This window comes from Neolamprologus brichardi, chromosome 18 (assembly GCF_056152115.1).
Source record: "Neolamprologus brichardi isolate AB-2024 chromosome 18, ASM5615211v1, whole genome shotgun sequence".
Taxonomy (NCBI): domain Eukaryota; kingdom Metazoa; phylum Chordata; class Actinopteri; order Cichliformes; family Cichlidae; genus Neolamprologus; species Neolamprologus brichardi.
The window spans coordinates 6071216-6083201 of record NC_142121.1 but is presented as its reverse complement, the minus strand read 5'-3'; the positions used below and the strand labels follow the sequence as shown (position 1 = coordinate 6083201).

General features: G+C 39.7%; 2 protein-coding genes across 3 annotated transcripts in view; both read left to right on the top strand.

The window, feature by feature from the left end:
- The first annotated feature begins 1595 nt into the window (after window positions 1-1595).
- LOC148097505 (uncharacterized) lies at window positions 1596-4371 on the top strand. Its single transcript, XM_087832412.1, has 3 exons — window positions 1596-1604; window positions 1924-2200; window positions 3684-4371. The coding sequence occupies exons 1-3, from the start codon at window positions 1596-1598 to the stop codon at window positions 3842-3844; spliced, it is 447 nt and encodes a 148-aa protein (XP_087688538.1). The 3' UTR covers window positions 3845-4371.
- A 2650-nt stretch (window positions 4372-7021) lies between these two features.
- The window catches only part of LOC102796233 (solute carrier organic anion transporter family member 5A1-like), a 56100-nt gene continuing 51135 nt past the window's right edge, over window positions 7022-11986 (top strand). Inside the window, exons 1-2 of one of the 2 annotated variants that reach the window (XM_087832079.1) lie at window positions 7022-7500; window positions 7716-8693. In XM_087832079.1, coding sequence (XP_087688205.1) covers window positions 7730-8693 — 964 coding nt within the window. In that variant the 5' untranslated portion in view covers window positions 7022-7500; window positions 7716-7729. Of the gene's footprint in view, window positions 8694-11986 lie in introns of both variants that reach the window. The other variant, XM_087832078.1, reaches the window with a different exon arrangement.

The following is an 11986-nucleotide window of genomic DNA, read 5'->3' as shown; positions in this document are numbered from 1 at the left end:
CTCCGTGGGTTCATGGCTGTTTTTCAGTCCACATGCTTGTTTTGTTATTGTTTCTCTCTCCTTCCTCTCCTCTGTCTGCCTGGGCGGAGCTCATCTTGGCCCACACACCTGCTTAATCAACCACCTGCCGCTGATCTGCCTGATTTCCTGAGCCAGTATTTAAAATATTGGCTCAGTGCTATTCTTCACTGCGTCATTGAAAAACCTCAGCTAGTAAAACCTCTGTAAATCTCTGACTTGTGGAAAAGACTGACCTGTTCCTGAGTTTTGACTTTCATTCTACAAGCTGAGTCCGTTGCGTCCCCGTGACAAACAGACTACACACTGAAAGCTCACCTAAACTTCACAGCCTCTTCTATAGGACAGCATAATGCTCAACTATATTTTCTCTTGATTCTTATGATTTTGTCTTGTATTATGGATGTGTGCCATGGTATGCACATTTTTAACTCCTACATCTGTGGAGGAACTTTGAATTTCAAAAATCCAGTGTGAGCCTCACCAGACAGTAAAGTGTCAAGTATTTGCTACATGTAGGTACTTTTAAAATGTCAACACACTCAAAGAAGAGTCAAATAAATACGGACGGTGAGTGAAGACATAGCTAATTATTTAAAAAACACATTAAAAAAATAACTTTTTCAAACCTGTTTGTAGATTGAATGTCAATTTTAAAAATTTGACTGTTTAGATGTTTAATCATTGACTCTAACAAAATAAAACCGTTCCAGTTGTATTTAGACTCAACAGTCTGAATGTTCAGCGCTGCAGCTCTCACTGAAATTAATTTCTCCCCTATCGCTCCTCACAGACTTTTTGATAAGATATCTTGCAGTGAGCAGCTGGTGCGTAACACGGATCTGATCAGAAGGATCTTAATTACAAAAAACAAAACTGAAAGTCACTCTTCTTTAAGTGACACATTTCATCCAATCACACCGACAAAGGAAACAGCACGTATAGTTTGTTCAGTTCACTGTGACTTTGTACCCACAAATAAATAAATAAAACTTCTTCTTCTGGAAAGCAGCTTAAATGATTTACTGATTTACTCCACTGCGCACAAGTCTTGACGTTCATCCTGCTTTTAAGCAGCTGTTTGTGAAAAATGATCCGACATGGTAAAAGATAATGTTGCTCCAATGGCCACTCGAGCCAAACTGAGTCAATCCTCACAGATTCTCATGTTAAAATATCCAACTTTACACCAGATACACCTTGCTATGAAGACCTATTTTGGGCTCTAACAATATCTGACAATTAGACTTGACGGTTTGTGTGTTTATTAAACAGCTGAATGAGGCTCTCTCAGCTGAGTATTCAGTTATGGCTTTTTTTGGTCATTTTTCTGTATAAAGTTACTCTGCTGGAAGAAAAAAGAAAAGAATTCAAAAGTACCCCCTCAGTGGAAATTTTGACTTAAAATGCCATCACTATCATTATTTTAATTTCTCATGGAAGGAAAAAAGCATCTTGTTTATTGTTTCTGAAATCATAAGAGGTTAAAGTTTGATTATAAAGATGCATTGTTGGCTCGTCCATCCGCCCTGACCTCCTCTTTTTATCGACTTTGCTGTTCTACAACAACTACAAAGATGGTTGTGGTGTGTTTGGTTTCTTACTGTGAGAAACACCTTAATCCTCATTATGATTCACCTACATTCAGGAAACACAAGCTGGTGGAGCCCTCCAAGAAGCTCCAGGAGAACATCTGCTCTCGTCATGATGAGGTGATGAAGATGTTCTGCCGTACTGGATCAGCAGTGTATCTGTTATCTCTGCTCTGTGGATGAACATAAAGGCCACGACACAGTCTCAGCTGCAGCAGAAAGGACTGAGAGGCAGAGAGAGCTGGAGGTGAGTCGACAAAACATCCAGCAGAGAATCCAGGACAGAGAGAAAGATGTGAAGCTGCTTCAACAGGAGGTGGAGGCCATCAATCAGTCTGCTGATCAAACAGTGGAGCACAGTGAGAAGATCTTCACTGAGCTGATCCATCTCATCCAGAAAAGAAGCTCTGATGTGAAGCAGCAGATCAGATCCCAGCAGGAAACTGAAGTGAGTCGAGTCAAAGAGCTTCAGGAGAAGCTGGAGCAGGAGATCACTGAGCTGAAGAGGAAAGATGCTGAGCTGAAGCAGCTCTCACACACAGAGGATCACATCCAGTTTCTACACAACTACCCCTCACTGTCAGCACTCAGTGAGTCTATATGCTTTATTACAATCCACTCCTTTTGTCTGCAGCATTTTGACAGAGTGCAAAGGGCACTATCAGAGACCAGAGATATACTACAATCAATTCTAAGAGAGAAATGGACAAATATCTTAATGAAAATCACTAATGTGGATGGTTCACTACCAGAATCTGAGCCAAAGACCAGAGATGAATTCTTGAAATATTCATGTGAAATCACTAGGGGTGCAACGATACTCGTATCGATATTGAACCGTTGGATACGGTGCTTTCGGTTCGGTAGGCATATCGAACAATACAAAATTCTTAATTTATTTTATCAACTTTTCTTCTGATGATGCTCAGAGGATCTGCGTTCGACTACTCCGCCTAGGCTGCACTGTTGAGCGCAGATCCACTGAGTGCAGCGCAAGCTAGCAAGACAGAAGCTAAGGTCGTTGCAACATGGCAAATTGAACCTCCCCCACCCTCATTCAGATCTGGCCTTTGGAATTATTTTGGTCTTCATGTGACGTATGACCCTGAAGGTAAGCGCGTCATGGACTAAAGTAAAACAGTATGTCAGATGTGCCACGCAATGCTCAATTACATTGATGGGAACTAGTGCGTTAGCGCCGTCCAGCCCCATGCACGGGGCGATCTGCGGTAGCTCATTAACGGAGATTTGCCGTGTTGTGGCATTAACCTCATTTCAGATTAACGCTGACAGCACTAGTGGGAACACAACGAATATGACTGCACATTTACTCCGACATCATCCTAGTGCAAAGACAAGTGGAAGCAGACAAAAACAACAAGCACGCATGCTACAAACTTTACCCGAGTCATTTAGACAGCCGTTAGCACATGATTCTTCTTATGGGGACCTGATATGTTTAATATGCTGCTGAGAAATTGAATATAGCCCAGAAGAAGCGTATAGTATAGCTTTTATTTTGGAAAGAGACATTTCTCTGTAATAAACTCTCTTTTCCAAAGATGAGTGATTTCTCAATCAGATAGATTTATTTTTTTTATTACTTTGTTGTTTCAGCAACATTAAATTTAAAAACTGTACTTTTGAGTTAAAATATATATTTATAATTTTAATAAATGACAAATTAAAAAGGCATGAACATTTTTTTGTATCGAAAAAATATCCAACCGTGAATTTTGAGTTGCACCCCTAGAAATCACACTGGATCCAAACACAGCAAACAAATATGTGTTACTATCAGAAAAAAAACAGAAAAGCGACATTCATGACGGTAATACAATGTTATCCTAATCATCCGGACAGATGTACTGCTAGAGGTCAGGTTCTGAGTAGAGAGAGTCTGACGGACGTTGTTACTGGGAGGTGGAGAAAGATTCAGGGGGTGCTTTAGTGGTGGTGGCATACAAAGATAAAAACACTGAAAACAAATTTGGAGAAAATGACAAGTCGTGGGCTTTGGGATTTTATAAACATCGTTATAATTTCAAACATATATTACCACTCCTGTCTCAGGTCCTCGTTCCTCCAGAGTAGGAGTGTACCTGGATCACAGAGCAGGTATTTTGTCCTTCTACAGCGTCTCTGAAACCATGACTCTCCTCCACAGAGTCCAGACCACATTCACTCAGCCGCTCTATGCTGGACTTCAGCTTAATAGTCCCATAGGACTATAACTATGAAGGACTATGAAACACATACAGACTTCATGATGTTTGGCTAATATTTTTATTGTGAATATTAATCATGAGGGTAATTTTAAATGTGTTAAATATTAATAATAATGTGAAAAATGTGATTAATTTAAATGCAGGTTTCTGTATTTGTTGTTTTCATATTAACCACCAGAGGTCGCTGCGTTCTTGTGCTCTTTTCTCAAGCTCAGGTCACTTACCTTCATATCCCAAAAGTATATGGGCACCCTTTGTAAACTTTTAAATGGTGTCTGGTTTTTTTTTTACAGTTTGTTTTTCATTAGTTGTCAATATTTTGTTTTTATTCTAGCTGGATTTTAATTCAGTTAGTTTCCAGAGATAAGTTTTTTTTGGCTATTTGTTTCTATGAGTTTCTATTTTGAGAATGTTTAATTTTCAAACTACACTTGACTGAGATGTAGACATCACACGCTCAATAAACACATGTACAAATTCCTCATTTTGCTTGATATTTTAGCAAATTTAATAAAAAAAAATAAAAGATTTTACTTTATTGTGTTTTTTGTAAGTTATTATAGTTTTTGTTTTCAAATGTTTCTTCATGCTACTGAACTTAAATAATCTTGTCTTTTGCAAACTCTTGTGGAAGCCCCTATACAGTGTTTACTTGATAGTGTTCATGCCAGCAAAGCTGGGTCCATAAAGACAATCTGCATGATAATTGTAACTTAATCTTTCATCTTTGCGATGAACTGAAACAATGATTGTGGACGTGTTGTTGCACAAAATCAGTGTTGGACTTCTCTAAGGTCTCATCTGGCTAAATGGGTGTAAATGCCTGCTCCCATGCTCAGTGTCTGCATCTCATTTTTTTGGGTTGTTTTTGAATTTGGATGCCTGATAATAATATTTGTGGTTTTTATATGTTTTTTCTTATGTATCTACCAGAGATGGGCAGTAAGGCGTTACAAGTAACGCGTTACTGTTACTGTAATCCGACTGCATTTTTTAAGTAATGAGTAAAGTAAGGGATTACTATTGCAAAAAAGGTCATTAGATTACTGTTACTTTCCCGTAAGCACGCTGCGTTTGATTCCGTAAAAAGTGACAAAAACATTAGCGTCTGCTGTTCACTGCGTGGGAAGCAAACTTCTTTTTACAGCGAAAAAAACCCCTAAACATCTGAGCAAGCACCGACAGTACGCTGCCACGGGACTGTGAAACTCCCAGATCCTTCCACTGACCTCTGCAACACACCTGCACCAGGGCAAACCTCCTGCCCCACTCCTGCTATACGGGTGAAAATAGAGCAACAGGACCGCTAGTCTTTGATTTTATTTATTTTCTGCTGTGTTTTACTTGCATCTGTTTGAAAGAGTGAGTGTAAACACAAAAAACTATTTTATTTTATATGCTGGAATGTGCAGAAAATAAGTTTAAATGTTAAACAAATTTCTTCCAGTCAGAGAATGTTGCATATAATTTAATGTTTGCTTCATGCATAAAGTTAAAAGACTAAAACTAATAAAACAAGACTTTTTCATTTGATTACATTTTATATGATGGATTAAAATAGAAAGATCTATTGCTTTATTACCTGTTCAGGTTGTAAATCATTTTTTAAATAAGTAACTAAGTAACTAATTACTTTTGAAAATAGGTAATCAGTAAAGTAACGGGATTACTTTTGGGGGAAGTAATCAGAATTAGTTACTGATTACTTTTTTCAAGTAACTTGACCAACACTGGTATCTACATACTTTAGGCAAAGCATTGCAGGTCTTCATTTAGCCCTCAGAGAAGTTTGAAACCACATTATGCTTATTATGCTGCATGATGTTTTAACTAAACAAATAAATAAATACTTATCATTAAGTGTATATTGTATATTTAACATGCAGTATGTGTTTTTGTATTCTAATATTTTTTTCACAATCTCATTGTTCTCACTTTTTTAGATTTTAATTTATATTTAACTTTTATCTAAACTCTTTGGCTATTTTATGATCTGGATAAAAATGTAAGATAAAAAGGCTTAATTTAATATTTATATATTGGTCACATACTCAAGTATTGGCCTCACTGACTGATACCTGTGGAAACTTGTTTCAGCCTCTGACCTAATAACTCGAAATTTCGTCTAACCTTTGCTTGGCTTTTTTACTCTCACACAGAGGGGGTGTTCTTTGCTCTTTACATCTGCTATCTTTGTCAAAGAGCTGAAAGATTTGAAACAGTTTAGCTTATCTTTTGATTTGACACTACAGTATGAATAAATAACAAACAAATAAACAAACTCGGGTGCATCGGCTACTGGCCAAACTGGTATTTTAAATACCTGCTATTCCTCAAATTGAATCTCCAAAGTTCCCTTGCTTTAATGAGCGATCGCCCCCTTTTTTCTGACGCTTTTATTTTATTTTGAAAACACTTTTCCGGTATTTTCTCCACTAATTTGCTACATGATGTTTTGGATGTGGAATATTTTAACATGGACGTTGCTTGAACGACTCTTCACTACCAGCCCTTGAGTTTTATTTAGTGGAAGTTGGACATGAAGGTCTGAATGATGTCTCATCTTTATCGTATGTCAGGTTAATGAAAGACAATGTCGATATTGTTATTGTTACGGGTTGTTAGCCGCTAGCTGTATGGCCGTTAGCCATGGTTCTTTTCAAAATAAAACATTTTAATCTTCCATACATTATATTGTAAACCCTACATTAAAAAGAACAACAACAACAAGCAAACAAACAGTAAAATTGTGATAATTCCGACGGCCTTTCTTCTAATTTGCTAATTTTGCTGTTAGGAATTTATTCTGTTTGTGTTAAGCAGACCGAATTTAATATTAAACATCGTAGATTCAGTCACATGTTCAAGAGTGATTATTTATAGAGGCACGTGAATATACACAGAAAACGTTTTTTAGATGTAATATACAGTTAATGGGATTCCGGTTTTTTGTTTTATTTATTTTTGCAATATTTGAAGCCGTGTGGAGATAATTGTGAAAACGTGCATTGGTCGGGAAAGTTACTGCAAGCTATATTATCTTAAATAGTCTAGAAAGCCCGAAATGACCATTACATTTCACAGTTATGATGTTGTGTGTCTTGCGAGTTTTGTCACTAAAATTGTAGCTTTTATTTTGAAGTGTTTCCTGGATGGAACCTGGTTGTTTTCAAAACAGCGACAGACAGCAGCCGAGCAGCACTGCAGTGAGCTGCAGCTCTGTCTCTGCTCGCTGTCTTTGGTTCTCCTCGACGACTTCTCCCCGTTTCCCTGATTTTTATTCGTTCATGTTCCTCCCCAGGAATTTGCACCGAAAGATAATCCCTAAATGCCAGCCCCCCTCGCCCGCTGGGAGGACAGCTGGTGCGGTGATAACATTGGAGTCGGGGTTGCCCTTGACTTGGGCAGGAGTTAGGAGGAGCAGGGGACGACGATCATGCAACCTGATGAAAGAAGTGACATTATTGCGGCTGTGTGATCTGCATCGGCAGGGCTGTCAGGGATGCTCTGTGAATTAATGTCATCCCTGCTCCCGACCCAGGAGCACCAGCGTCCTGCTGAAGCAAGCATCTGCAGGGAGCCCTGGCCCCGGAGCTCCGCTGGCCGAGCAGAGGAGGCCTGAGCGGTCTCCACCTCCGGATTATGGTGGATGGTGGCAGAAGGCAAGTGTGCATGACAAGATAAACAATCCCAGAGCTGTCTGCTGTCCTGCAGCAGAGATAAAGTAGAGGCTGTGAGCGTGCTTGTCATTGTTGCTTTTTTGGGTCTCTTTGTGGGAGTAGGTGATCCTATTAATAATAGATGTGATGGCCAGCAGCCCCTGAACTGTAAATGTGTTCTTTGACTGGGCCGGCTTGTTTTTTTTGAATCTCTAAAGAAAATTGACTGAAAATGATGGCCGACCACGAGGAAGCAGAGCTGTCCGAGTCCCTTCAGAAGGAGGATGGGTTTTCCAGCGAGGTGGAGGATCCAGGTACGAACTTCAAATCAAAAAGTTTGCCTGTTTTAAGCGAAGCTGCATCTCAGGAGAAAACCTTACTGGCGAGCTCAGTGCGGATGTCCATAACGGCCGAGGAGAGCACAGAGTTCATCCAGATCCCGCCCAACACTGAGTCATTCCAGGCCGAGTCCCCAACGAGAGCAAACTACCCGCCAAAGCCAGGGAAGTCGGCGCTGAATAGGCCGACCTCGTACATGGAGAACACGGAGATCCGAAGGAGTAAACACATGGCTAGGAGGAAGCCCCCGGGGTTTTTCGCAGCCAGGCTAGCTCAGATTCGTCTGCCCAGTCGGAAGCACCTTGGCGTCATCTTGCAGGACTCTCGCTGCTTCCTGTTCTGCATGTGCTACCTGACGTTCATCCAGTCGCTCATGGTGTCTGGCTACCTCAGCAGCGTCATCACCACCATAGAGAAAAGGTACAGCTTGAGGAGCTCAGAGTCCGGCCTGCTCGTCAGCTGTTTCGACATCGGGAGCCTCCTGGTGGTCGTCTTCATCAGCTACTTTGGTGGGCGGGGCCAGAGGCCTCGCTGGCTGGCAGTGGGGGGCATTTTCATCGCTGTGGGTGCTGCCCTATTCTCCTTACCTCATTTCATCTCCCCGCCCTACCAGATCCAGGAGGTCAACTCATCTTCGGCCAACGAGGGCCTGTGCATGAATAGCAATGCCAGCAGCAGGGATCGCGTTGACATCACTTCCTGTCCCAGAGACCAGGAGGGCAACGAGCACAACCTGTACGTCGCGCTGTTCGTCATCGCTCAGATCCTGGTTGGCATGGGGTCCACGCCCATCTACACGCTGGGGCCCACCTACCTGGACGACAATGTGAAGAAGGAGAATGCCTCGCTGTATCTAGGTAAGAGTTTGGGGGAATGTTTGGTTAGTTTTCCTGCCCACCTTAAATATGGAGAAGTTCTGCTGGGGTTTGTACATGCATCCACCACCAGCATGGAGGCCAGTAGCAGCACAGTGGTGAGTTGGGCATCACTGGCTCACAGCAAGACAGCGCTGTGACACTTTTGCATGTTGTGTTTGCATTTTGCTCTGGCAGATCTGACAAAACTACAGACACTATGAAAGATGGAAGTAGCCACCATGGTTACTAACCAGACGTCCACTGGTTTGTGAAGTCCCATTATGAAGCCTCAAGTTGAGCATCATTTCACTGTAAAAACGCCCACCTTTTCCCTACGAATGCACCCACGATTATCCTCTAGAGACTCTTAGAATGACTAAAATTTCCAAATTGGGCTTGATGTTTATTCAGTGAGTCCATAAACTCATCAGGACAGAGTTTAGAGAGGGCAGGTTGGAAGGTTGTTCTCCTATTAACTTCTATACAACTAGAAGTCCAGCTGTTGGCCCCTACTGGCTATTAAGAAGAACGCAGGTTTAAGTTTAAGGCACTTCCGCGCTGGCTTCACCTTTAAGATCCATGCTTTATACTGCCTGTGCTCACCACTCAGCAGCCGTACTGGCCCCGTCCAAAGTTTTAATCAAGTTTTAAATTAAGAAAGTCCATTTGAAATTATGTTAATTTTAAATAAATTAATAAAAAAATGTGAACAGAATGAATCTGGAGTTTTAGAGAAGTGTAAAATTAAAGGGAATTAAGGTACTAAAAGGCAAAATAATACTATTATTAGAAAACAGTAGTTTGTTTTATCTTAATCATCTGGTTTTAATAATAATTGGAAGCCAAAGTTAAACTTGAAATCAGGTTAAAAGCTTTGGTTGTCAACATTTTATACTTGTACTACACATGCAAAGCTACACACCATGACGGCTTCGTTCATGGCTGTGTGAAAGTTCAGTGACTTTGACTCCTCCCACAGGAGATCTGAACAGATATTACCATTAGAAAGACTGTAAGTACATTTACCTACATGTTTATTGTAAATGGTGTTCACCAGCAGTGCAATAACACAACTAGCCCACATGGTTTACTAGTTTGGCTGATGATTGGCTCTTCTTAGAGGCAGTGGTGGGACAACCGCCATCTGGAGCCATTATGGAGTCCTCCCAAAAACTTCTATTAGTGATTCTTTGAGTTCCATGTCTCTCTCTTATACAGTGTTTAGTCGAAGCACTTGAATCTCCATTGGGAACAAACTGAAAGCCAGAGAAAAACAACTCAATGCTTATGTTTTTATTTCGATGAGTGCCTGGATTTTTTTCTAGAGAAGAAAATGATGGAGTCACAATAGAAATGAAATACAATAAAACAGACAATAACTAACCTCACCTGATGAATGCTGGGAAAAACTGAAATTAGGGCTGTTCGATATAACGATATATATCGGATGACGATATAAAAACGTCTATCGTTTCATTTTACGCTATCGTTTGTTTCGTGGTGTCGCAAAATAAACTGTTTACGGCAATATTTTTTCACCGTTTTGATGGTCACTGTAGTGGCTATATTCATTTCTTAAAGTTCTCTCTTTATCTTATATTTAATATAACCACACTACGGACGGACAAGTGCCTGTTTTTATGCGTTGTGTTTAGCAACAACGACGGTAACAGCATCGCGTGTCCGCTTGTTTATGTTCCACGTAAACCTTTCACAATAAAGCTCAAGATCCTGTTGAGACTTTTCAAAATAAACTGAATCACGTGAAAGAGCAGATTATTTACGGATGAGAATTAAAAAAAAGACGCCAGGTGCTAAAAAATAAACCTTAGACTTAAACGTTAGAACAGGCTTTTCCCCGCAGCACGCCGTGTAATAAATACTCACAAAGAAAACGGCGGCTGTTACAACTTATGTCTAAAAATGTGTAGTTTCATGCATCGGTTAAAACACTCGACTCCAGCAACACTTCACGCAAGTCGAGCTGCCCGAGATTCACAGAATTTACAGTAAATGTTACATTTTTGTGATTTATATCGTTATCGGACGATAGAATTCTTATATTGGGATATGAGATTTTGGTCATATCGCACAGCCCTAACTGAAATGTCTAAATGCTTTGCAACCCTTTGTAAAGTTAAAAAAAAATAAAAATTATACATTGTTTATTGTGTGTTTTCTAATGGTTTAATACATTACTTACTGTGTGAAGAAACCTCCAAAAAACAAATGAAAATCCAATTTATATGACACAGAGAAAAGCTATGAGGTTTGTAAACACATCCGGTTTATTAAACTCAACGACTAAAAATGTTACAGTTTAGTTGATCTCAGCACTGCACTGAAAACCTAAAGCACAAGGTAGTTGACTTTAACAGATGCTACGACACAGACATATAATTAGTGTCAATTTTGCTTATTGCTCTTTGTTTATCTATAAAATGGTTAAAAGAGCGAGTAAGTAATATCCGTGCCGTGTCTTTTGTCCGAGCAAATGCCTAAAAGTTAGCAGAAGTTTACATTCATACACGATCAAGAAAAGTGATCGACTAAAGGATTAAATAGCCTGAAGAATGGCTGGTTACATGTTGGTTTGTTAGGTTATGTGTGTTTTATATGCTTCTTTTCCTCCAGTCATTACAATCCAGTGTAACAGCTGTGAATTCACTGTGGCTGCAGCTGCTTTGCCACACTGATGAAGGACTCTTAGAGCCTCTTTAAAACCTATAGCTGTGAAGCTTTTTTTTTTTTGGTGACGCAGTCATAAAATGAAAAAAGACATGCGGAGTGAAGAGATGTGCTACAGCAGATATTTTAGTGTTAAATACTGAGCTTTATTATAAAAAACTGAAGTTGTTGATCTTTGCCACGTCTTTCTTGTGAAAAGCAATCAGTCCTCCCACCTGACTCCCTCACAATGAGCTGATGTATTTTAAATTTAGAGTAACTTTATTTGTTAAATTTATGCAATTTTTAGTTTCATATTATGAGAACTTTATGAATTATGTTCCTTCACATGTGGTGAACCAACCATTTCCCTATATTTTTGAAACCCTCACAACTTTGTAAGTGTGGCAGAGAACCACAAAAAAACCCTTTTAAGCTAAAAGTAAAAAGAACTGTCAAAAACTGCAAGCAAATCAGTTTTATAGTCTAAATCCAAATTCATCTAAATCTCATGTTTGTTCAGATTTGATCAATATCGTGGGATAGATCATAGTTTCAACGTAGCTTCAACATAGTTTCAACGTAGCTTCAACGTAGCTTCAACATAGTTTCAACGTAGCTTCAAC